This window comes from Miniopterus schreibersii, assembly GCF_964146895.1.
Source record: "Miniopterus schreibersii genome assembly, chromosome: 20".
Lineage (NCBI taxonomy): Eukaryota > Metazoa > Chordata > Mammalia > Chiroptera > Miniopteridae > Miniopterus > Miniopterus schreibersii.
The window spans coordinates 8,840,322-8,866,982 of NC_138122.1; the positions used below are offsets into that span (position 1 = coordinate 8,840,322).

Consider the following 26,661-nt stretch of genomic DNA (forward strand, 5'->3'; position numbering starts at 1 on the left):
GGTAAAATCAAATCCACTTTATTGGATAAATTTTTAGCAGTGCAGTGGTGTTCCTTTTAATAAGAACACTGACAAGTCCTACACAGGGAGAAAGATTTGACATAGCAGTTTAAGGAGATGTCACTAGCAAAACCCAAGGCGAGCAGAACCGGCTTCTTCCTGAAGCAGTAGGTCCCCACCTAATCTCTCTTCACAGCTCATGAATTCCTAGCAAGCAGAGAAAGGTGTTTCCCAATTATCCTGCTGGAGGGTGGAGGCTGAAGCTCTACCACACAGCCCAGCCCAGCCCAGCCCAGCCCAGCCCAGCCCAGAAGAAGTGAGCATCTTAGTCCTGCTGCCCGAGCTCGGCCACGTGCCCCAGATGCGGGAGCTCTGCAGAACCATGGCCCATCTGTGTTTGCCTGGGAGGTGCGTGGCACCTGCCATTATCTGTGTGGCCTTGAGCAAACTAATTAACATCTCTGAACCTCAGTCATCTCATTGGAAACAAAGGGTTTCTAAGGGCTTCTCTGCAGTGTTTCGAGAATTAAATGCAATCACCCAGGTGAAATGCCAAGCCCACCGCTGGGCACATAGCAGCGCTCAGTAAGTGGTGTGTGTGCAGAGATGCATTTGGGGCATGTTCTTAAAAGACAGCAGGCCAACTGGTTTTGTTTTGGGCATCATCAATACAAAAAAATTCAAGTTTCTGTGGCTCCAGACTCGCTGGAGACACACAGCCTGCTGGAAGGCAGGGCATGGGATAAGTGATGTGAAAGAAGGCGCCCAGTTGGCACAGACCTTGAGCAGGGAGGGTTCTCCCCAGAAAGACAAGGTTCTTTCTCCTTCATCAAAGCCAAGTGCTGAAGCCGTGGTCTCAAAGCAGCAGAAGGAAATGACGAGAGGGGGGCTCTGACCGCCAGCCAGGGTGGCATCTGAATAATGGGCAGTGCCCATTCTACCTGGCCTGGGAACAGGGTCCCTTGGGTAGTGGTATCAACACCTGTCAGGTGTCAGATTGATGGGGAGAGGAGAACCATGGGAACTTACCTTCTTCTGAGCTCCTGGGGCCTTTCCCTTCCAGGGGATTTGTTCTCAGAGAGGAAGGTCACAGGCGCTAAGGCAGGAGTTAGCTCCCAATACGCTCAGGGCCTGACCAGGGAGATGACGCTTGGGATTTGGGAGATGTTGAGGCCTGTGGGAATTACCCGTGGCCCCACCTTACAGCCTGGCTCTACTCTCTGTGGCCGTCAGGAGTGATGGGTGGACTCCAGCCATGCGACTCAGGGCTGTGACCCACAGTGGCTGGTGAGCAGGCACATGTTTTAAAGTGACTCACTGAAGCTCTGTCTTCAGACTACAGTTAGTAAGTCCACATTTATACAAGAACTTCCACAAAATGATCTGAAGACCTTGTCAAGCTTCAGTTGGAGCAACCGCCACGGAGAAGGCTTTGCTAGGGAAATGAACGGCGGCCTTGCATTTGTGTTTGCATGAGAAACAGCTAATGTGCACACTTGGATTAGTATGGGACTAATCTCAGTTCACGTGGGCTCTGGCCTCTCAGGGAGCTTCGAAATAGGGCTGCACTGATCTCTTCCACTTCTGTAACTTCTACAGCTTCTGTGGTTGGCAGAGAGATGTGGTTTGGGCTCACGGAGGCCACTGCGGAGACAGACTGGAGAGCATCTCCTGCGCCAGTTGGAGAGGCTCACATCAGACAGTGAGGAGGCAGGTGTGAATCAGGCCCCAGGCCCCAGTCCAGCTACAAGGCTACTTTCCCTGCGGTTTCCTGTCCTTGCTTAGCTGCCTCACTGAGGGCTGTCACCTGCAGGCACTGATCGGTGTGACTAAGGCAGGTTGTAGATCTGGCTGGGCCAGCAGTCTTGCCGTGTAAGCGCTGGATCTGTTGGCCTGGGGTAAGTTCCAGTTGCAGCTCCCTCACCCCAAGGCCCCCAATCTTAGGAATGGGCTCCCTGCTCAGATTCCTAACTGTGTGCAGTTCCCCCTGGGGGCTGCAGGCTGCCTGCTTCCTTCTCCCCTGAGGGCAGGTTCCATCCATTCCAACACCTGCTTCACCACAGAAAGATGCCTGGGATCCTGGCTCAGTGCCATGCCCCTGGGGAAGACACCCCCAAGATCCAGCCTTTGTGGACCAGCACAGGTCCCCCTGCCCTGAAGGTGGCAACCATGAGTGGCCTGTCCCATCTTGGCTGCCTGCCTCCTCTCTCAACTCCTCACCTGCCCCAAGACCAAAGGCAGTTCTCTCTGCTCTGCCTTAATGTTCCGCCTCCCTGCAGCTTCGCTCGGACTCCCGGAGAAGGCGCTTCACCTTTGGGGCAGGAGGACGCTTCTATCTCCAAAGGCCAGTTGAGAGCTGTTTGAATTGTGGGTGAGGGGACATCTGAAGTCTCTCTCTAGCTAATCAGAAGTCTGTCTGCCTCAGCATGTACCAGACGTGTCCATCCATCCACATGACAACCTGCACTGTCGGTCTGTCCATCCGTCGGTCCTCTTTCTGAGCCATCCACACTGGAGAAGACAAGCCCCTGAGGCTGTCAGCTTTAAGGCTCTTTGCTCTTTTCTCTCCTGATGGTCACCCCTCCTTATTTCCCCACTGATTCCCTCACCCCATTTGCAAGATGGGAGGAGCCCCCCCCCACTCCCCTGGGCACCATCCCTGCTCTCCCAGCCCAGCCACCTTCTCAGACCCCTGCCTGCGGAGGGCAGGCCCTGGGCTTCTTGGCAGCAGCGGAGACGTGGTCCAGCCTGGGCCTGAAGGTGCAGCTGCCTCCGCATCACCTCTCGTTTTTGCCTCCCAGCCCCTCATTCGCTGGTGAACAAAGGTGTGCTTTCCTTCTCCTTGGCCCACTACGGGCTCGCCGAGAGTTGGAAAGGAAACCACAGTGAAGGCTGGAAGTACTTTGAGATTCTTGGGCTTCTGGGTCCTCCCTTCAGGGGGAGGTGCAGGGCACAGTGTGATCGGGGTGGCCTGCAAGTGGCTGAGATGCTGTCCATGTGCTCAGAGGTGCTCTGCGGCCCAGGCCACCTTCTGAGAGTCACTCTAAGGAGGTCAATTGTCCAGCAGGCTATGTTTGACGTGTAGAGCTCAGCAGAGGGAAAACACACCCTTCCCAGATAAAGAGAGACCAGCAAGGCCCCTGCTCTCTGCTGCTCCCAATGGTGGTCACTGGTCTCAGATTTGAGCAGTGCCTGCATGACTTGGATGGACCCTAACCCATCAGGCCTATGACCTCAGTCTAAGATGGACCACTGACCTTCTAGGAGGGCAGAATCTCTCCTCCTTGAATCCATGATGAGCAGTAGGCTGGCAGGAATGAGGGGAAGGGGTGACTACCCTCTCTAAGTGTCAGCCCTTAGAAGGGGGCTGCTGGTTGGTCTGTGAGACCTGAGGAGGGAGGTGATTCTGGGCCGGATGATAGAGAGAGGTGTGTGAGGACAGAGGCCATGTGGTAACTTTCATTGCGGGGAAACCCATCCTGGCCTGGCCCTTAGCCAGAACTGACAGAGGCTGGGAGAGAGGAGGCAGCATTGCTGCAGGGTCCCAGGCAGCAGGTCACCTGCTTGGAGAGGCCCTGAGCTGAGAGGTTCTGGGACTGGATATATTATTCCCCCCCACAGAGCCTTGATGGCTCTTGGGCCCCCAAACACCACCCTCAGATAGTTCGCCCCACCCCACCCCTGGCTTTGCAGCATCTGAGCTCACAGAAGCCAGTGAAAGGAGGTTGTGGGGAGAGAGCAGCCCTCACACCAAGCCCCTGGTCTCCTGGGTCCCATTCAGCGCCTCGGGCTCATCCTCTCGGTCCTGCTCAGCCTCTGCCTCCAGCTCCGCGTTAGCACAGCTGCCCGGCAGGAGGTATGGGAAAAGCCGGCCTTCCCGCTTCATTTCCGCCAGCTCCTTGGCACAGCAGCTGGGCGTGTTGGTCTCATAGGTGTCATGGAAGGTGTTATAGTCCACCTCATAGAAGCCTTTCTCCAAGGTGAGGACTGGTGTGAACCGGTGGCCCCAGAGCACCTCTGTATCCATGTAGGAGCTCCGTGCTTGGCACGTCATGCCTGGAGAAGAGGGCACGTACATTAAAGCTGGCCACAGCCATCCACCCACCCACCACCCAGTTACCCATCCATCTATTAACTCATCCCTCATTCATTTATCCACCCAGCATCCATCATCCATCTCCCATCTGATCATCAAGTGTTTGCTGAACATTTACTTTGTGCTAAGCACATTGGAGATATAAAGCTAAATAAGAAATAGTCTTTGCCCTGGATGAGCTCAAAGTGTGGTGGAGTCAGAAAATAAAAAATTAAATGCAAGATTCTGGCATAGGTTCCTAGAGCCTGGAATGGGTAATTCTGCGACAGCCGGAGCTAGGGACGTCGTTCCTACAAACAGCACTGAGGTCTAGAAGACTGAGACAAGAAAAGAGGCAGGAAAAGTTTGAACAAAGACAAATTCAGAGGGAAGGTGACAGGCATTCAGGACACACAGGGATTATTTTGAGTAGACACATATGGGCAGAAGACTCCTCTCCCTTCCCTTCTCTCTCTCCCCCCCTACCTCTCTCTCTCTCTCACACAGCTGGCTCCTTGACTTGAGCATGCTCCAGTGCCTCTGGTCCCTGTCCTCTCAGCCTGGCATGCCTGTGTTATTTTTAGGGGTTGCTTGCTCTCTGGAGAGGGAGGGCAGCTTTGTTTATGGATGGGGAAGCCTCTGTGCTCGGGGTAGGGTAAAAGCAGTTCTCTGATATTGAGTCTCCTGGCCAAGGAAGGGATGAGCAAGTGCTCTTTGGGTACTGAAGGGAAAGCTGGCTACAGCTTTGGCCTTTCTCTGGGTGGGTCTCATAAAAATCCGTCCAGGTTAAAGGCTCTTCCCGCCAGTCTGTGCTCCGGGGTGGGCCACCCCAGTGCACCCGCACACTGTGGGCCCATAGCCCACTCTCTCTCTGGGGGTGGGGGTGGGGCTGCCTGGGTCAGGCCTCGCCATTTAGTCGTTGCCTCTGGTTGCCCAACCCCAGCGTCAGCAGAGCTGTGAGGACCCAAGCTGGGTACTGATCAGCCTCGGTGCAGTCAGGTCAGATGTCCCAGGTTCTGGGCCTCAGGAAAGACAGTGGACAGGACCTCCACGGAGCCTGTGGCCCAGTCTCTGGGGTTCTGCCTGCCATTCTTCTGTCCCCATCCTGGGTGGACCATGGGTGGACCATGCTAGAGATCCCGCCTACGTCCCTGGCAGTTCTCTTCCAATACGCTTGGAAAGGACAGGAGCCCCTCTAGGCGCCAGACACTGTGCTTTAGGTGTTATTTCATTTAATCACTCAGTCCCCCTGGACCCCGTGAGACTGCTATTCTCACTATGCTGACAACTCTCAGAGGCAGGTTATGGCAGAGCTCCGCTGGCCAGATCTGAGCCTGAATTCACTGCACACGCGGCTGGGCTCCATCGTGTGGCCATCAAACCATTCAAGTCGCTGAGATCAGGACAAATATCTCTACGGTCTTCCTGCAGTCCCAGGGACAGCAGCAAGGGTGACCCAGGTCATGGCAGGGAGAAGGTCCCCAGGTAGAGCAAGTCAACTGCAGGCCACCAACCTTGAAGGAGGCCAGATGAAGGGAACCAGCTAGGCAGGCTCAACACCCACTCCCTCTGCCTCCGGTGGCAGTGAGGGTGGCCAGGGAGTCGGCAAGGCAATGCCTTCCTATTTGTCCCCACGTGTCTGACCTGAGCCCTCATTTGTGACCTTGGAGTTGAGCTCCTCCTCCAGAAACTCAGCCTGTGTTCTGACCCTGAGCCCAGCACCAAGGGCAGTGTGACCTGTGAGCCCAGCCCTGCTGGGGAGGCTCCAGCGGGACGTCCCCACTGTCCTCAGCTCCAGGGTTCCCCCGGCTGCCACCGTATGCTGCCTGGCCGGGCTCTGGGCCAGCAGAGGGCCAAGCAGCCTGGCTGCAGACGCCCCTGGAGCCCGTCTGCATCCCCAGGCAGTTCTCACTGGCTACGCAGGCAAGTCTGTGGCTGCCCCTGTCTGACTCTCCCACCCAGCAACCGGCTTTCTGCGAGGTGCAGAAGGCTTGTTGGCCCAACTTTGTGACAGGCGAAGCTGCCCCCTGCAGATTCCATATCTGTGAAATGCGGACTTGGACTCTTTAGGCCCGGGGCTCCTTGGAGCCCCACACAGAGCCCTGCACGACTAAGGAACGTGGACACTCCAGCTGCCAGCTGCCCTTAAGAGTCGATAGCTGGGCAGGGAGGTGCCTGGCTGGCTGTGAAGAGGCATGGCTTAGGCGTACACGGATGTGAATACAATTTTCTGCACACCCTGTGTTCCCTGAGCCAGAAGCTGGGGCAGGCTGCTGGAGGGGAGTGAGCCGCCTGTGGGTCTGGGACATCAGCGTCTCTTCATAAAGAAGATCTGAGACTTTGGGGATCCCCGAGTCTGGGCAATGCTGTTCACTCTCCTCTCCTCATCTAGCAAGTCATAGCATGGGGACACCATGAAGTCCTGCTGTTGAGAACCAGGTCCCTTTGTTTAACCTTGGGTTCCCCGAAGTTATCTGCTCACACAGCTCTTTCTGGGTGGATACCCGCACCAGGGTGGGAGGAGGCAGGCAGGCGGTGCGGCCTGCTGGAAACCAGTGACGCCCGGGGTCCCGGCCTCCATGTGCATCCTGGCCCGACAACCGAGGAGCCCGTCTCTTGGACACCTAACTCGCCTGCCTGTGCCTCTGTTTCCTCACCTGTGACGGAAGGGACACTACCTCAGGGGGCGTGGGAGGGCGCGGAATGCGGTGTTTAAAATACAGAGCCCGCCTGGAAGTTGGGAGGGTTCCAGGAACACTAGCTGTTGATATTACTCTCTCGAGTGACAATCCTCCCGGGCCTGCACTGTGCCAGCCCAGGTCTCCATCTCCTGGCAGGGGCCAAGGCAGGTGAGGCGCCTTACCTGTGGCCTCCACCATCCCTTCCAGGATGACCACGATTTCGAACTCCTCCTGGCCCAGCTGGGCGCGAGACATCTCCCAGAAGGGGCTCTTCTCGTTGATCTCGTGGGAGATGATGAGCGGCGACACGAGGAAGAGGCGGTCGTCGCCCGTGTCGAAGCCCACGTTGATGTCCGTCTGGTTGAGGGGGATGAACTCCCCCTCCTTGGTCTGCCGCGACTTGATGAGCTTGGCGCGGATGGAGGCCTCCACGATGTGCGAGCTGCGCAGGTCGCCCACGCGGAACATGAGGCAGAGCCTGTCGTCGCGCAGCGAGATGACCGCGTGGTGGGAGAACATGAGCGTCTCGGCGCGCTTCTTGGGCTGGCTGATCTTCACGAACATGCAGCCGACCATGAAGGCGTTGACGATGGAGCCCAGGATGGCCTGCACCATGAGCAGCGCGATGCCCTCGGCGCACTGCTCCGTGATCACGCGGAAGCCGTAGCCGATGGTGGTCTCCGTCTCGATGGAGAACAGGAAGGCGGACACGAAGCCGCTGAGGTTCTCCACGCACGGCACCCACTCGCGGTCCCCCACGTGCTCCAGGTCGCCCCGCGCGTAGGCGATGAGCCACCAGAGGAAGCCGAAGAAGAGCCAGGTGACGGTGTAGACCATGGTGAAGACCAGCAGGTTGAAGCGCCACTTGAGGTCCACGAGCGTGGTGAACAGGTCGCTCAGGTAGCGGTAGGTCTCGCGCACGTTGCCGTGGTGCACGTTGCACTTGCCCGTCTTCTCCATGTAGCGCTGGCGCGGCGGCTTCCCCTCCGCCGGGGGGCGCGCGCGCGCCCTGGCCGCCGGCGCGTAGTCGCGCGCCTGCTTGGGGACCTTCCTGGGGTCCCCGGGAGGGACGCCGATCTCCATACTCCGGTTCGTGGCGTTCCTGGAATCGCCAGCCATCGCCGGGACGCCTGAGTTAAAAAGAAAAAAAAAGACATCATCAGAGGGGAGGACTCCTCGGACGCCCAGACGCACGAGGCTTCGAGGTCACGGCCACCTCTGGGCTCCCGGCCTCTCTGCTGTGAACCGTCCACGCGACTGAGGTTCTCAGCATGTTTTCCCACATCGTGGGCTGCTGTCCCTGGTGACTGGTACGAGGTCTAGGTAGAGTGGAGGGTTGGTCGTGGTTTGTTGAATGAATAAATGAACAGCTCCTAGGCGCAGACTATAGGTGAGGTGTTTAAAGGAGTTAAAGAAATCTGGGAGCAATTTAAAAAATAACAATTGCAGTGATTTATTAAGTTCTTACCGTGGGCCCTGTGTGTTATATATACGTGGGCCGTCACTTGTATCCACCACAGCAACCCAGTGGAGTAAGGCCTCATCACCTCTGTCCTGTGAACACCACCCTGCTTGCTTGTGCATCAGTTTATTTCTAATAGTCTATTTCCCCGCAGTAGAATGTAAGCTCCGCAGGGGCACAGTTTTGTGTCTGTTTTGCACCCAGCACCCAGATCATAGCCTGGTACATTCTATGCACTCAAAAAGTACTTATTGAATAAATTAAAACGGATAAGAAAACATCCCGAAGAGGTTAAGTGACACTTGGGCCACCAAACAAGTAAGTGGCAGAGCTGATGTTAGGATTTTTACCCCGTTGGGCCCAAACCTGTGTTCCTTTCTTTGTATCTCCCTGTGTCCCTTCTTTTTATCTGAGATCTTAGCAGCAGACAGAAAGGAAAAGGCAGAGTGGTGTCTGGTTCACCATGTGGTCTCCCTTACTGTCTAAGTGGGGGGTCTTGGCTGTCTGAACACTTACTAATGTGACAGATCACTGGATAGACCCACCATTAAACATTTGTTACAGTAATTCCTTGCCCTCTAAGAAATTGAGCTGGGCAAGTTATTAATGCTCCAAGATTTTCAAAAAGCTGTAAACTTATAGGTGGAATTTAAAAATAAAACAAAACCCATAGATACAGAGAACAGATTGGTGGTTGCCAGAGGTGGGAGGGGCAGGGTGGGTGAGAGGGTGAGTGAAATGGGTGAAGGGTTCGAAAGGCACAAACTTCAGTTATAAGGTAAGTCCTGAGGATGGTGACTGTAGTTAATGCTGCATCATATATTTGAAAGATGCTGAGAGAGTAGCTCTTAAAAGTCCTAAACACAAGAAAAAATATATTGTAACTCTGTGGTGAAGGACTTTACCTAGACCTACTGTGGCGATCATTTTGTGATATATACATATATCAAATCATTATATGTATACCTAAAACTAATACAATGTTATATGTCTGTTATATCTCAATAAAAAGTAAAATTTAAAAAGGCTGTAAATGGTTTTGGAATATATGCTGCACTTGAAAGAGACACCCAGAAACCTGTAGCCCTCGGTCTGTTTTCCTAATACTCTGCTCACACCCGTTTAAGAGGCTTGAAGACACTAACAAAGCTGGAGCGAGCATGAGAATCTGCAGCTAATAACAGCAGGTGAATTTCTGAGCATCCATGATCCAGGCACTGTGCTAGGAAGTTTTTATCCATTAGCTCATTTGTAATCCTCACAACAAAGCTATTAGACAAGCGCTGGTACTATCTCCAACCTTCAGATGAGAAAAATGAAGCTCAAGCCCTGAGTGGCTGAGTTAGGTTCCGATCTCGGTTTCGTGGCTCCAGCCTAAGAGCTCAGAGCACCCTACACAGGGCCCGCAGAGTGAATGTTCTATGGCTCCTGCTTAGACTGATGAGCTGCTTCCTCTAGAAAGTTCTATGAGCTGCTGATCCTGGGAGGAGTCACCTCCGGGGATACTACCATTCAGCCCTCCTTCATCTGTATAAACACGCTTTTCTTGTTTTCCCAGGATTTGCCTTTCCTGGAAACTGTGTCCCCGAGGAACAACCTGGATGAGTTTTTCTCTAAACCATTGAACCAGCTGCTTCACTGACTGCACAAGGGAGCTTTCTGCCACCACGGAAAGTCAGGTGATGCCAACAGACCCTGTCGTCTGCTGCGGGATGGTGGCAGCAATTTCAAGATACCATGTTGAGGGTCACAGGAGGGCTGTTAGTCTCAGACACCTGTTGCCTATTTCCCACTCTGCACAGGGCCACCTGCTCCCTGCCTCGACAGTTACAAAGACAAATGAGGGTCGTGCTCGGGGCTGCTTTGCGGGATCCAAGCATGGTTTTTCTCTACCCCAAGGAGGAGACCTTTTAATGAAGACTCGATGGGAGATGCCCAGAAACAGTGAGACATGCTGCGAATCCCAAGGCCCTGTGTGCCCCTGGGAACCTCAGCTGTTGGAACCCAAGTGCTGCTAGGGGCTCCCTACACCCCTGGTGCTGGGCAGGGCAGGCACAGTGCCCACAAAAGTGGCTCCTTGGCCAGGTACCTGGGAAAACGCGTTCTCCTGCCCTCAGCTCTTTTGGGAAAACAGCTTTCTGCTGATTTTCTGCACTGTTTCCTTCTTTATTTTTAAACACACTTTCATATATTCTTGTAGGAAAAGGCCTAGTGCTGTCCTGGCAACAGAAAAAGGTTTTCTAGGACACTCAGCCCAGATTGGAAGACTTTCGTGCCCAGCAGACAGTTTGGTACCGGGTCCCATTCTCCAAGTGGCTGGAATTGTCCGCAGAAGCAACTCCTCGCTCAACCCAGGTAAGATCAGAGTCTTGCTCAGCTCCCGACAGACTTTCTCTGTGATCCGAAGAAACAGTCCTTGCTGTCTTTGCCTCAGTTTACTTCTGTAAAACTCAAATACTATTTTCTGCCTGTACAGCCCTGGAAGCCAGGGGATCCAGGCAAAGAATGTCTGAATACAACCATAAATATAAGTATAAATGCAAGTATATATTCATCAACTCTCCTTGAATTGAAATTTAATGCAATATTCCATCAACCCCATTTTAAAGATGAAGAAAGAAGCCCAAGCCTCTAAGTATGGAAAGCATCTTGCCACCCCCTGCAGTGGGTGATTTGCAGGGCAGGCCTGGAGCTGAAAGGCTTGAGGCCTCTACTACCCAGATTTCTTCAAAGAGCAAGTGAAATACCCATTTTATTTACTTATTTATTTTTTATTTATTTAGTCTTCACCCGAGGATATGTTTTTTATTGATTTTAGAGAGAGAGGATGGGAGAGAGAGAGAAACATCGATGTGAGAGAGAAATATCAATTGGTTGCCTTCTGTACGCGTCCTGACCAGGGATCGAACCCGCAACCTTTTGGCGTACGGGACAATGCTCCAACCAACTGAGCGACCCAGCCAGGGCTGAAATACTCGTTTTAGAAATCTCAGTCTCCAGTGCTGCGGGCCCATCAAGTCAAAACAATATTCAGGGACAATAGAGATTCTTTTGTGAGATTTTCAACATCCATTCTATTAATGTATGCGTCTGTCCAGCAAGCATTAGCTGAGCAACTACTACAGTCCCTCTCCTGTGCTAAGAGCTGGGGCTAAAGCAGTGAATTAGACAATGCAGCCCAGCCCTGTGTGGCTGATAGTCTAGCATTGCCCTCTGAACCCTGGGGTCCGTGGGCACTGCCTGCGGGGGGGGGGGAAGGGGAGAGGGGCTGTGGCCTGGCGGGGCTGGCACCACAGCTGCCCTCCGCAGGACCAGGGATAAGCACCGGCTTGAGCAAATCCTGTTAAACCTCCTAGAGGCCCTCTCTGCTCTCATCTTCAGCCCTTCCTGTGTCCCTGAGTGGGAAGCTGTGCTGAGACTTGATTAAAGCTCTTGGGAAAGACGGAGCTTCAAGTCCAACAAAGTACTTTAATCTCTTTGATATAAAAACACAAGTGGGGAAGGACAGGAAAGGGGCAAGATCAAAGGACAGTGTGTCTTAAATGATACATTAACGAACGCCATCCATTGAAATGGACTTTTGTGTTAAGAATTCCCCCCGCTCCTTCCCCAGGGAACAAAACTCTGTCACAAGGGTGCTCCAGAAAGTCAGGTCTGGATGCCCCAGAGTGCAACGGGCACCAGGGTACTCCAAGCCCTGCAGTGGGGACAGGGGAGCCCTGAGGACGGCTGGGACCAGGAGCCCTGAGAGAGGCAGGGGTGGGAAGCCCTAAACAAGGGAGCTGGGGAGCCCAGAGCATAGCAGCCTGGAGCAAGGGATCAGGGGTCACTGGGTGCCTAGCCATGAGCCTGGCTTTACGTGACCCTTCGCTCAGCAGGCTGTTACGGGACACATGCCCTCTGGGTTGGAAAGGGCAGTTCTAGCCGATTTTCTGCCTCTAGTTCCAGGAGAGCAGCCAGCTGGGAGGTGAGGGAAGCCGTGCAGGCACATGGCCTGGCCTCCCCCGTGATGCTGAGATGGGCCAGGAGGAGCCTGCGAGTGGGGACAGAGGCCTTGTCCAGGGGACCAAGCAGGGTGGCTGGGAAGCCAGTGTCTGAGCCCGTCTGAGCCAAGGGAGGGGTCAGCCAGTGGCTTCAGCCACCCAGAGCCTGTGATGTGTCAAAATCACACTGCTGGGCTGGTTCCTCCCTCCCTCCCCCGCTTTCAACGTTCCCAACCTTGAGACAAGAGCAACCCCTCTTTTTAGTGTATGCCGAGGTTTAATGGAAAAGAGCCCGGTAGTAATAAATCTTTAAAAACCCATCAGGTGTTTTATTTGCAACCCTGATCACTCTGCAGCTATCTGTCCTTATCAACTTAGGTGGGAGTCTATGGTCTTACTTTTTGAAGTTGAGCTTAAAAAAAATACCTAGGTGATAGAACAGAAGACACTGAGCGTGAAAGCCCCTTGGAAACTGTGACACAGATTCATTGTGAGTGACACCCCCATGAACAGTGCTGCCAGTCGGTGCTGTGCGGGGCCCCAAGCTGGGCACTGCTAGGCCCTGGGGACGGGGGAGTGGGAGCCACGGCACCAGCCTTGCCCTGCTTTCCATTCACAGGATCTTGTGAAATGCAGACTTTGACTCAGTAGGTCCGGGGTTCCCAGTGTGAACGCAAAAAGGGGCCACATCTAAACCTCAGGGGAGGCCTGCATGGTGGCCTTACCAACCAGAGGACGGTCTGAACATAAAAATCCCTGACTAAAAGTGGGTCACGGCAGGTAGTCACGTCCCAGGCCTGTAGCTTCCCTGACAAGGATCATCTTTACCTGAAGTGAGCCTGTCTATTGTCCTGTGCACCTAAGATAACAGACCTTTGAAATGTCAGAGAAATCTCCTTTTCCAGACCCCTCAGGGCACAACGACTGGCACCGGGGCAGAGACCACAGAGCCCCTCACTGTTAGCATTCCCCCCGGGCCACCTCTGCTTGCTGCAAATGTTACTCATTAACTATCCTGCACCCACCAGGGTAAAAGAAGTGTGGGTTTCTCTATTTTGCCTTTTTATCTGATCCCAGAGATTTCCCTGCTTTGCTTTCTCCTGCTCCCTTAATCTATCACCAGTGGATTCCGCGTAACTTTCCTTATGTCTCCTTTGATTCTAACGTATAAAATGAGCTGTAAAACTGCCATTCTTTGGAGCATTTTTTTCAGTCCACTAAGATTTTGCTTCCCGGCAATTATCATCAGTTTGGCTCAGATAAACTCATAAAAACTCCACAGGTTTGGACGTTTCTTATATGAACTCCTGAGTCTGCAGTTTTTCCAGACGCTCCCAGTGATGTAGATACTGCTAGTCCTCAGGCCAGACCTCACCCTGGGCGCAGTTAGCTGGGAGCTGGGGGCCGTGCTGAATCCCAGGCCTAAGGACATGACCCCAGGCCGTTTTAATAGGCAACCTAGTTGAAGGACCAGGTCCCTAATTGCTCCAAGGACACAGGGTGTCCACATGTCTCAGCTAACATCTCTTGTTCTGGAATAATCACCGAGTGTCCCTTTAACTCCCAGGAGTGTCTCTGTTTGAACAATATGGCCCCTTATAAGGAAGAGACCACTAACTAGCAGCCACCAATATCATTTGTACCAACTCAGGGCTGGATTTCACTCTACCTAAGGCATGTCTGCCTCTGTGAGGAGTAGGGGCGACCCTTGTCACTCATGGATATTTTAGCCAGGTGGAGTGTGCATCGTAGTCACCAGACACATGTGGTTGGTACTGAGCTCTGCCGAATACGAAAGCAGATGAGATAGGTCTCTTAGCACAGGCACACTGTGGGTGTTTGCTGATGGCATGATACATTTTTCCTATTTCTATTCAAATGTGAGGTCTTCTCTGACTTTCATTTTCATATCTTTGATAGAGAAAAAGGTTTTAAAAGGTATAATTCTCTTCATTTTAGGAAAAGCAATTATATGAACATGTGGTAAATGCAATCAAAACTTGCGCTGGGTTTTGGGGACACAATAGGGAGTGGTGGAGACTGAGGCGAGCTGAACACACATGAATTCTAGGTCCAGAAGCTCCAGCCATGCAAGAATGTAGAGCTGATGCTGCAAGATCTCCTGCTTTCCTTTTCCAGAAAAGTTAAAAATGAAGACTATTTTTTAAAAATGTTGCCAACGAATTCACCAGTTTTTGAAACAATGAGCTAGCCTAAGAAAATATATCTGTGAGTCTGATTCGGTCTGTCAGCTGCCAATTTATACTCTGGGCTCCTGGGCTGGGAGAGGCTTTTCCTCACAGGCGCATGAGAGGCTGTCCTTTGAGTTATGCTGAGCACGGTGTTAAGAGTCGTGGCAACATCAATACTTCTCAAAGCTCTCCCGTTTGCACCGAGTCCACCATGAACACAGCCTGTCCGCTGTCAGAAGTCAGAAGGCCGATCTGGGACTCACACGGTAGCACAGAGCAGGGACAATGGGCTGCTCCTTCAGTTCCCACCATCCTGGTTCCAGGTCCTAACCAGCCCTGTCTCTGTCCACAGCCTGTCCCCCACCCCCACATACACACACTGTCCCCTTCATCCTGCAGGCGGCTGCCGTGACCCCGGTTCTTATAGAGCACCCCTGCCTGGCTGCCTTCCCCTCTCCGATCACGCCCTTTGCCGGCGCTGTGGGGAGCAGGCTGGGCTTGGCATTCCCTTCACTTAGCTGCTGGTGGAAGCCTCTCAGGGCGGAGAGATTGCTGACTATAAATACCCAGAGAAGGTGGAGGGAGCTCCCCCTCTAGGGGGGTGTCAGGTCACCTCGGGGGCTGTTTCTGCTCTGATGTGATGGGTGCTGTGTACAGCGATTAGGGCGTCCTGGAGAGATAGGGCTGTGTGGCTGTGGGGGGTGGAAGCAGCCCACGGGAGCTGGTTCTTATGCTCTCAATGCTCCTGGGGTCATGGGCTCACGGGAGTTTGCAGAATGTCCACTCCTGCACCCCTATCAACTCTGCTCCACGCCGAGCACCCGAGAAAGGGGATTTTGTGGGGTGTGCCCTGGCCAAGGTGAATTTGGCACCCGCCTCAGGGGTGCAGAGGGTCTCGTGGCGATGGGGGGGTGGTGCCAGGAGCAGGTGAAGGCTTTCGGTGGAACGTAGAGCCGGGGACAAGGTGCATGGAGGAACAGGCTGTCAGATGGGGCGCTCCATCTCCAGGGATGGCCCTCACACCATGCTCCTCAGGGCTGAGCTGCTGAGGCCTCTGCAAGGGTGCCACTGGATAAGGCAGGTGAGAAACCCCAGGGGCCGAGGGCTCTGATGCTCAGGATGACCTCCCCTGGGGCCTCACAGGTCTCCCCTTCTCAGGCATCTGGGGCCTCCGTCCTGGGGCTGCCTCTGTCCCTGAAAGGGGAGCCCTTGAACCTGGTTCTCAGCATTGGTGGGGTCATTGTTTAGAATAGGGGTGGGGGACGTACAGACTGAGGGCCCTATATGGCCCTTGACATCATTTGGTCTGGCCCTGTCAAGGCAACCATAGGCGGGACTTGGAATTCAATAAATCTAGGAGCTTTTTTCATAGCTAATTTTTAAGTTGATAATTTTGTATGGCCCTTGAATGATGTTATAAATAGCGAAATGGCCCTTGGCAGTGCCTTACATATGCTAGTTCACGTCACCATCTCAGCTACCCTGTGGAGTGAGCACGTGAGCCCACTATACAGACAAGGAGACCGAGACTCAGCGCAGGCAGGGGACTGGCCCCAGGTCACACGGCTGGTGAGCAGCGGAGCCTGGCTTGTGAGCAGCACTGGCCTGGCTGCAGAGCCCAAGCTCTCTCACTCTCCCAGTCAGTGCCCATCAAAGTCCAGGGCACTAAACAGCAAGTCCTTGGTCCTGAGCTATAATCCTGACTCTCCTGTCTCTGAATCACACATTGCTCCATAGGTCTCTACTACCCTGGGTCTCCATCCTATATAAGAAATGAAAATATCCACAGGCATCATTATATCAATGAAATAGCTGCCTCTTTACCAGGGAGATCCTACCCTGCCAAAATACCAGTATAATGCACTTGGCCCCTTACCCGAATTATTACAGGTTAAGAGCAGGTATGAGGTATGAAATAATACCAGTATTATTATTACATGGGATTATTATGGAATAATAATGACAATTTGCCTCCCTGTGGAGGTCCCTTCAGAACTCTTGGATGGGCTCATAGGGTCCTGTAATATTAGTCCCATTTTACAGTTGGATAGTGTGGCTTGCCCAGGGCACCAAGTCCTGGCCAACTCCCACAACGATGACACTGTAGACACAGAAACACTGAATGTGGAGTTCATGTATTACAGACACTGAGAGATTTAACAACAGATCCAGCAGGTGGCCCTGACTTCCCGCTAGATAGTGAAGGGGGCCAGTAGGTGCTTCTAGGGGCACAAGAAGGCGAGCCGGGCCTTTGGAGCCTCGGGCAGCCCAGACAAAGGGAAGCTCATTGGAAGCTCATTGAACTGTGTCCTTGGAGGAGTCTCCACCACAGCCCAAGGAAGTAACAACCTTGAGCATTGTTTCCCCGCATCTGGAGAGAAACATGTCCCCTACTGGAAGTGCTGTGGACTGAGCCCACACTTGCTTTGTCATTAAAGAAACAAAAATACTGAGAGTTCACAGTAAAGATAAAAAGGAAAACAGAGAATTAAATGGTGTTTCACTTCTGGGTGGACTGAATTCTTGCCTGAAACGGGAGCAGACAGATCAGGCCTTTGCTTGAGGAGCTCAACTCTTGGGAGAAAGTAATAGGGAGACAAAAAGATCATTTTGATGGCATTTAAGAGATCCATTTGAGTGCATCTACAGGAGCCCAAATGTATTCAGCAATTTTTAAAAGGCCAAAATTAGGCCTAATTCAACGTATGGAATGTGGATTTGAAAGGCTTAATCACATGCAAGTACCCTTCAAGCAATTTAATGTTTCATGCGTAGCTAATTATTGAGTAACTCGCCTATGGAACAGGCTGTTCGCTGTGACTAAGGTTCTCAACTGGTTCGGCTCTCACTGGCTTACGACGGAATATTTCATTTCCCTCCCTGGCAGGCGGCTGTGGGCCACTCGCGGGGTCTTTACACCTACTTGTCTTAATACTTGCTTAGCCATGGCTCACTGGCCATGATTCAGATTCACCCTCCCAAGCCCCTGTGGAAAATGTATAAAAAATTAGGAATCAAAGGGCATGAAAATCAAATTGATTCATTTTACATTTCCCCCAGGTTTGTACCTGTTTATGCAGTGCTTTTCCTTTCCAGCCTCTTGTCTCTTTGGAAGGGAGCAGCACAGTTAGGCTACACGCTCTTCATTGTAACCCTGCACTGTGAGTATGTATTGTGCATTAAACAATAAAAGGGATTAATAATTAAATCAAAATGAAAAACCGCTTGTTTCCTCTCTGCAGCCCAAGGGACATATTTCCTGGGCTGGTGCCAATTTATCAGTGACGATTAGGGAATTAGAGATGGGAGGAGCGCGGAGGAGCCGAGATCAGGAGGGCGAGATGGTGTGAGTATGAATATATTTACAAGCAAATAAAAAAGATGGGATGTGACAGAAGGTCAGTGAGCCAGTGAGAGAGGACCAGAGACACGGCGCGATGGGTAAAATTCTGATGAGAGCTGAGGTCTCCTGGGGGCTGCCATGTACCAGACAGACTGCATTTTATATGTGATCAGTCATTTCATCATTTCAGAAAAGATACGAGATAGGTTCTGTCGTTCCCATTTGATAGATGAAGGAACTGAGGCAGAAGATATGGTGAGCAGACCGCTGGGGTTTGTCTGCATTTGAACCCAGGGTGACCAGCCATGGAATCAGACTCCAAGTTTGAGAAAAACAAGGAGAAGGGAATGCCCCCCCAAGGACCCAACAAATAAGAAGGAGACACATGTCATGGAGATGGAATGAACCAGGAAAAGCCAGTGAGAAGCTGGAAGGACGGAGTGAGTTTGAGTCAGGGGTTCAGAATGAGAGCAGGCTAAGGAAACAAGGTGCTTTTCTATCCACTCATCTCCTGATGGGTGCTGGCTGTTTCCAGATCTTGGCTATTGTAAACTGTGCTGCTAGGAACTTAGGGGTGCATATATTCTTTGATTGATGTTTCAGGTTTCTTAGGATATATTCCTAGAATATATCCTAGAATATTTCCTAGAAGTGGGATCACTGGCTCCAAAGGCAGCTCCATTTTTAATTTTTTGAGGAACCGCCACACTGCTTTCCATAGCGGCTGCACCCGTCTGCACCCCCACCAGGCCTGTACCCGGGCTCCCCCTTCTCCACACCCTCGCCAGCACCTGTCCTTTGTTGACTTGTTGATGGAGCCATTCTGACGGGTGTGAGGTGATACCTCTTTGGGGTTTTAATTTGCATCTCTGATGATCAGCGATGGTTTACACCACCGAATACTACGCAGCTGTAAAGAGAAGGACCTCGTACCCTTTGGGACAGTATGGAAGGACCTGGGGAGTATTATGCCAAGAGAAATAAGCCAGACAGAGAAAGACAAACATCACATGATCTCACTCATATGTGGAATCTAAAGAACTTAATAAACTGATGAACAGAATAGATTTAGAGGGAAGAAGGGGGGTGGGTGGGTGGGGGGAGAGATTAACCAAAGAATTTATATGCATATGTGCACAACCCAAGGACACGGACAGTGGTGTGGTGAGGGACTAGGGAGGGGGTGGGAGGGGTGGAAGGGGTCAATGGGGAAAAAGGGGGACATCTGTAATATTTTGAAAAAAATAAAAAATAATAAATAAGTAAAGAAAACAATGAAGGAAAAGAAAAGACAGAGAAGTAGAAGTGAAGATGGGTGTCATTGAACACTTACAGTCAGACACGTCTCATTTGCTGTCTTATTTGACCTTTTTCATGCCATTTCAAGGTAGTGTTATACACCCATTTTACAGAAAGTAAAATGAAGGTCTGAGAAACTAAGTGATATGCCCAAAGGCACACAGTCATGGCAGCTCAAAAAGAACTGCTATAAACTATAAATGCGGTGAAAGAAATCAAAGAATTTCTAAATAAATGGAGAAACAAACTGTGTTTATGGATGGGAAGATGCAATATAGTAAAGATGTCAATTCTCCCCAAATTTAATAGATTTAATAGATTTATAGATTTAATGTAAATATGATACAAATCACACACAATTTTTTTGGTAACTATCGATAAGGTTATTCTAAAATCTATATGAAAGTCAAAGGAACTAGAATAGGTAAAACAATTTTGAAAAATAATTAAATGGATGAAATCAGTCTACTCAATTTTAAAACATTATAGAGCTACAGTGATCAAGACTATGTGGTATTGGCAGAGGGACAGACACATAGATCAATGAAACAGAACAGAGAACCCAGAAATAGACCTTCACAGATACGCCCAACTGATTTTTGACAGAAGTGCAAAAGGAATTCAGTGGAAGAAAGAGAGCCTTTTCAACAAATGGTACTTGAGCAATTGGACATCCATCCATAGACAAAAAAGTGTACTTTGACCCTTTAAGGCTCAGACTTTATACAAAAATTAACTCAGAGGCGGATCATGGATTTAAATGTAAAAGATACAACTATGAAACTTCTAGAAGAAAATATGGGAGAAACTCTATGAGATCGACACAGGCAAAGAATTCTTGTACTGAAGGCCTGGTCCATAAAAGAAAACACTGATAGGTTTGGACCTCACCAAAATTAAAATTATTTGCTCTGAAAAAGGCCCTGTTAAGAAGATGAAAAGACAAGCTACAGAGTAGTAGAAAATATTTGCAAACTACGTGTTTGAGAAAGGTTGGTATCCAGAATATATAAAGAACTCTCAAATTTCAGCAGTAAGACAAACACTCCAACTAGAAAATGGGAAAAAAAACATGAAGAGACATTTAGCTGAAGAAGATCAATGGAGGGCAGAAAAGCACGAGAAGAGATCTTCAGTCATTAGGGAAATGCAAATTAAAAGCAGTCTGACAATTTCTTTTTTAAGAACACACACACACCCCTAAACATTTAACTACTGCATGAACCATCAATTGCACTTGGGCACTTATCCCAGAGAAGTGAAAACTTAGGTTTACCCAAAAAACAGTATACAAATACCTATAGCAGCTTTATATATAAAAGCTCCTCGCTGGAAACAGTCCAGGGGTCTTTCAGGGGTGAGTGGTTAAACAAACTGTGGTACATCCACGCCGTGGAATACTACACAGCTCACACCCACCCACCCACGCCAACCTGGCGGAATCGCCAGAGAATTACGCCGAGTGGGAAAAGACAGTTTCCAAAGGTTACAGCTGTATGATTCTGTTTTATATAACATTCTACAAAAATTATAGTAATGGAGAACAGATTAGAGGTTGCCAGGGATTAAGGAGGGGGTGGGGTGGGGGCAAGCAGGTGTGGCTATAAAAAAGGCAACAATGAGAGATCTTTGTGCTGATGTGGGTTTTTTTCCCAATTTTTCCTCCCCCCCTTGCCTCTGGTAACCACAAATCTGATCTCTTTTTCTATGAGTTTTAGATTCTATATATAAGATCATACAGTATTTTTCTTTCTGTCTGACTTACTTGACTTAGCATAAAATCCTCTAGTCCATCCATGTTGTAAATGGCAGGATTTCATTCCTTTTATGGTCTAGTAATATTTCATTATACATATATTTATATGTACATATATATAATACTCTGGTATATATATAAGTGTATATATGTATATATACATAATAATTTAATGTCATACATATATTTAATGTATATATAACGTATAAGTATATATACACTGGATATATATATATATATATATAGGGTATCCCCAAAAATGTATACACACACTTTGAATAATTATAAAGGCAGTGTTTATTAAAATACATTTCATTTTCAAAACCGAGCTGTCAGCTGTTAAAGTGTGTATGCATTTTGGGGGAGACACCCTGTGTCCCCACTGGATGGCGAGCTTCCTGGAGCAGAGCCAGCACCTCACCCCTGGGGCTTTCACGACCCTCCTCCTGGCCGGTCTTTACGCATCACGTGCTCAGTAGAACAATCCTGGGGGGGGAGGGACTGAGCACAAGGCACAGGACACAGGTTTGTGCCCAGATGGCTCTTCTCTGCGCTCGCTCCCCAATCCCTTTACCCGGTGAGCAGCAGGACGCACTGCAGGAGGATGCCGCCGGAGCCTCCTCGAGTTTAAGGCAGGGGCCGGGAGCGTGAGACAAGATACAGGGGTGGGCGGCGCACCCAGCCCCGTCGAGCAGGTCACCCCTCTCTGCCCCCTCCACTTCCCTCGTCACCCCAACCCAGCTTCTGGCCGCTGTATGGGCTGACCCTTGGTGACTAGGCAGTGCTGTTGCCACCTGCCAGGCTGGTCAGATGACCCCTGACCTTTGCCCCTGGGCCGCTCTGGTCTGGAATGATAATGGAACTTAACATTGGCACACGAGCCAGGATCTCCAGGGTCATGTGCTGAAGACCTGGCTCTGACATTTAACTTGACACAGCTGTTGGCAAGGCCTGCTGCCAGCCCGGGCGCTGGGGACCAGAATAGCTCCCTTATCAGAATGTCAAGGTGGCAGGGCCACCGCTCTGTCCCTCGTCCCTCCCCTGGGCAGCAGGGTTGCAGGAAGGGGAGGCTGTCCCCTCCGGTTTAAAATAATCCCAGAGAAAGCCACTCCACAAGTGTCTTAGAAAAATACATCTAGCTATGTTATTTTCAAATGTCTCCCTATAATTCTTTGCATCTGAACTCACAGTCCTCCTGTCTCGTCCAGGACAGAAAAATTCCTCCATGGCTGACTGTCTTGATTCACACTTGAGGACGAGCCCTCTCTTAGGAGCACCCCTGGCTCTCAGCGGCCTGCCTGTGGCGCAGACAGGTGGAAACGGCCCCTGCCAGCTGTAGATGGGATCCTGGACTCCCCCCTGCTCCCCGTTACCCTCCCAGCCCCCGGCCTGAGTATTCAACCAGCATTGCTCAGAGCATGAAGCTTTGCATAGCATATGTGGAAGGCACAACCCTGCTCGGATGGTCTCACTCCAAGGTTTTCATAAATTAATTACTCCTGGCACATTATAGGTGATCAAATAAATGGTGGTTGAACTGATTTAAAATCAAAACAGAAGCAGACGTGGTTTTTAAGTATGTGAATGCTCAGTGCGCCCTTTGTGACTTCACCCACAGAGACGTTGATATGAAGCTTGGAGAACGGGCATTCTGTTCTCTCGTCCGCTGCAGGGTTCTCACCCCAGGTGACCAGGGCCCCTTCAGGACAGACACCCAGGCAGGCGCTTGCAGAGGCCCCAGGGGGAGCTCGCTGCACAGTCTGCAGGGGCCCAGGGCTGAGAGGACATTTGTGGCAGAGTCACACAAAATCTCTGCTGGACCCAAGAGGAAAGACTCAGGGGCACCCATGTTGGGGATCCCACTGGGACCCAACTTCATCTCCCTAAAAGGCAGCTCCTCCTCCAGCTGCTGTGCCTGCTGGATGGTGCTCACGTGTTTTCTGTTTAATGCAGGCGAGCTGCTTAATTAAGAGACACGGCCTGTGAGGAAAGCCAGCAGTGACCATGGCTTTTGGAGAGGACAGGAGCACCTGTGTCTGCATGAGCCCCTCTCTGTCGGTCCGAGAGCTAGAGAAAGAACCTAGAACACGGTTCGGGGGGGGGGGGGGCACTGTGCTTTGGTGGAATGTGCAGGAAAGTTCTCTCTGTGATCTCTCCTCTTCCAAAGGTGGTCCTGGCACTGTTTTGATAATTCAGGCCATTGTAATAATTTACTATCAATCTCCTAATTAATGAACAGAGTCTGAAAAGGCATAAACACTTGATAAATGCCCCTCCCCCCCAATTCCTTCCAAGGTAAAAGAAGGCATGTCTTTTTCCCCCCTAGCCTCAGGTTATAAGTCTCTACCCCATGACCTTAGTTGCAGAGAGTTTGGGTACAGGATGCTGTGGGTGTGGGAATGAGGTGAGGTAGAGAGACGAGCAATGGGAAAAGCAGCGGATGGGAAAAGAAAAAGACAATCCCATCACATATACAAAATGCCTAAGGTCACACAGTAAGCATCCAGTAAGTGACAGTTCCTTGATATTATTACCCAGAAGCACACGCCCTGCGCCCCTGCACCCCACTGAGTACAGCGATGCCATCTCAGGTCAGAGCAAGAGTTTAAGATCCGGGTCAAGTTGACCAAGCTCTTTGGGTCAGAGCCCGACCAGGGGCCTCTCTCTCACCCTCACATCACTGCCTCTGCTGGGTTCCTCTCCCAGGTTCTCGGAAGCCCAGGCCCTCAGCCAGCCGATGGGATTTACGCCTGGGTTCAAGGAAAAGGCACGAATCTGGGAAGGCCAGACGCCTTCCAGGGCCAGTGTTTGATAGTGGAAAGACTGGGTTTGAAGTCAGAGGACAGGGTTTAGTGCTCAGACTCTCTAAAGCCGGTGGAATAACTGACCTCTACCCCAGGACGGGGTCCAGATTAAGTCACACACATGTGTCCAGCTCTGTACTTGGTGCCATAACCATCAGCGTCTTCCACCGCCTCCCTCCCACATGGAAAGGGCTTTGTGAACCAGAAAGCCCTATGAAGCTCAGCTTAGTGATGAAAACTGCTCTGTTTTGGCTTCAGACCCAGGTGGGAATCCCACTGGTAAGTTGTGTGCGTCTGAAAGTTGCACAGCCTGGCCAAGCTGCGAGTTCTCCCCTGGAGACTGAGGATGCTAATATTTGTCCCATTAACAGGATCAAAAGAGAGCCAAGTACTAGGCACAGTCCGATACAAATCGAGCATTCACGTACCCACCGATCTGGCATTGCTGGACTGGTCTTACCTGAGCTGACGTTGGGGGTAAGCCCTGGACCTTTGAGGGTCAGATGCCGTCTGGGGAGCCAGGGAGGAGAGCCCTGTTTGAGGGGAGGCACGGACAACCCTCCAGGGAGATCCATGGGTTTGGGAAAATGGGAATAATGGCCCTGTTCCCTCTCCCTGCACGTGGAGCCTTGACTCCTGGCCTTTCTGAACAACTTGAAAGATGTTGAAAAGCAGATAGGGAGGCACGCAGGAAGTGACCTGCGGGGAGAGGGCACAAATAGCCAGGCCACGCCATCAGTTTGGCCAGACTTAAAAGCAAGCAAGATTAAGCCGAGGATCTAAGGCTGAGCCCAACCCCCGCCCTCTAACCCCCACCTGAAGGCAGGGCCACTTCCCTGCAGCCCTGGCCGCTCAGACCACGGAGGGGGCACGGAGGGGGCAGGAATCCCTGCTCTGTACCAGCACAGAGATGGTTACAGCCTTGCAGTCCTCTGAATACCAAACTCCCCAGCCAGGCTTCCCGGCTGAACTTTGGACCCACCCTAAACCCTTCTCTGTTGCCCCCGGCTCCCCAACAGGCTGGTTCCCGGTAAAAGCTAGTTGCTAGGGGCACTGGGAGCCCTGGGAGTGCGTCCTGCCCTCCACATCTGGAGAGCTGGGGGAGGAAAGGGGCAGGAAAGCAAGGCGACTTACTTGTTGTGATCGCAGCTTCCAAAGTGCCACTGATGCTAACTTCTGGGGTGTCCCTTAGAGGCGGGGCAGGGGCGCCTGGGGCCCCTGAGGGGACTCTGCAGCCCCAGCCATTACCACAGCCTCACCCTGCCTACAGCCTCTCCCTGTCGCGGGTCCTGCTGGCAGAGGCTTCCAGCCATCCTGTCCCTTCCTCGCCAGCCCCTCAGTCACTCCCTCCTCCGGTGAGAGCGACGGGAGACTCCTCTCCCTCCCTCCCTCCTTCCCTACCCCTCTCCCTCTCCCTCCCTCTCTCCCTCTCTGTCCCCCCCCTCCCTCTCCCTCTCCCCTCCTCCCTCTCTCCCTCTCTGTCCCCCCCTCTCTCCCTCTCCCTCTCCCCTCCTCCCTCTCTCCCCAGTGCCCCCTCCCCCCTCTCCTCTCCCCCCCCCCGCGTTCCCCTCCCCTCCTGCCCCGGTACGCTCGGATCTCCTAGTAATAATGCGTAATAACCGATTTAAAGGGCCACAGGCGAGGGCCGCGGGGTTGGGGGTGGGGGGTGGGGGCGGGGTTCCCACGTGATCAGGGGACACCCTCGGTTCCGAGCGCCCGGGATGGGGAGAGGTGGAGGGAGAGCCCGGGGGCAGGGCGGGCGGACCCGCGCTCCCGGGCTGGCACCGCCCCCCGCGCCCGGAGGCGGCGGCGCTGCGCGGGCCTCGGGGGCGGCGGGCGCGGCGGGCGCGGCGCGGGGGTCCCTGCGCGCGGGGCGGGGCGGGTGCGAGCGCCCGCGTGTGCAGGTGGGAGCGCGGGCGTGAGCGTGAGCGCCCCCGGTTGCGGGGTGGGCGCGCGTGGCGAGGGGCGCGGCGCCGCCCGCGAGACGGCAGGAACTAGGAGGGAAGGAAGCTGGGAGCGCGCGGGGCCGCTCGGTGCCTCCGCGGGCGCGGGGCAAAGGCTGGCGGCATTTCGTGGCGTTTCTTTAGCCGGAGCAGAGCAGCTGGGGGGCCGGCCTCGGGGGGGCTGGGGCGCTGGGGGAGCCCTCGCTCCCGTGGGTGGAGGGAGGGTCTGGGGCGCCCCGACCCGCCGGCTGGAGGTGGAGCCGGTCCAGAGGCAGGAAAGGGGTCTGCGGCTCCCAGGGCGGACTCTGCTCAACCCCGGGCCGTCTCTCCAGCGACAGGTGGCCGCTGGCTGGGTGGCAGCGGCGGGAAGTGCCCCCTGCGCTCGCCCCGTCCCTGCGCGGCCGAGGCGCCGCCGAGCTGCGGGCACCGCCGAGCTGCGGGCCGAGCTGCGGGCCGGGTGGCGCCACCGCCCTCCCCCTGGGCTCCTGCCGCCCCCCGGAAAGACGGTGGCCTGCATCTACTCACTACTTCCAGGGACTTGTAGGAAGGGCTGCTGCAGTCGTCACAGCCCTGCAAAGGGGGGCTGCTGTCTGTGGGGGCGGACAGGCTTCTCTAGGGACTGGACCATTCAGGGGGCCCTTCCTAGCTGGCGGTGTTCCCTAGGGCCCCTCTTTGTCTGTTGCCCAACCTTCTGGTTCAACACTCCTGCCATCAGCCCTGATTGTGTTTCCCCTGGAGAAGGGGGGGGGCACAGCTGATCAAGCCTGTGGGACCAGTGTCCACCCAGCTGTAGGCTGCGCCAGGCAGGAACTCTGACTGTCTGGCTCCCTGCTGTGTCCCAGCACCTAGCACAGGTTTCAATGAATATTCATCGCGTGAACACTGTCAACAGCAAGAGAAAGGTTTATTAAATTACAAGGGGACAGATGCTTGTCGCTGGGACTGGGGCGCATCAAGCCTGTCCTCTCCTGTAAGCACAGCAACGGGAGGGCTTCACGGAGGCAAGCCTCGCGGTGGCAACTTTGGGGCTCCTCTTCGTGCCCCTGCAGACCAGCGTGGAGGCAAAGGGGCCGCATACTAAAACCCGGCAAGCTCAGGGGAGGCTGCCCGGCGGCCCTACAAA

General features: G+C 52.6%; 1 protein-coding gene across 2 annotated transcripts; it reads right to left on the reverse strand.

Annotated features, from left to right (window-relative positions):
- On the reverse strand, positions 1–25,003 carry KCNJ5 (potassium inwardly rectifying channel subfamily J member 5). Of its 2 annotated transcripts, XM_081122430.1 has the most exons (4): positions 24,730–25,003; positions 24,056–24,294; positions 6,939–7,886; positions 1–4,056 (listed from the first exon to the last, which is right to left on the reverse strand). In XM_081122430.1, the coding sequence occupies exons 2-4, from the start codon at positions 24,168–24,170 to the stop codon at positions 3,746–3,748; spliced, it is 1,374 nt and encodes a 457-aa protein (XP_080978556.1). In that variant the 5' UTR covers positions 24,171–24,294; positions 24,730–25,003; the 3' UTR covers positions 1–3,745. The 2 variants fall into 2 exon arrangements, with proteins under 2 accessions (XP_080978556.1, XP_080978557.1); XM_081122431.1 differs by lacking the exon at positions 24,056–24,294 and having other exon boundaries at positions 24,730–24,994.
- Between the last annotated feature and the right edge of the window lie 1,658 nt (positions 25,004–26,661).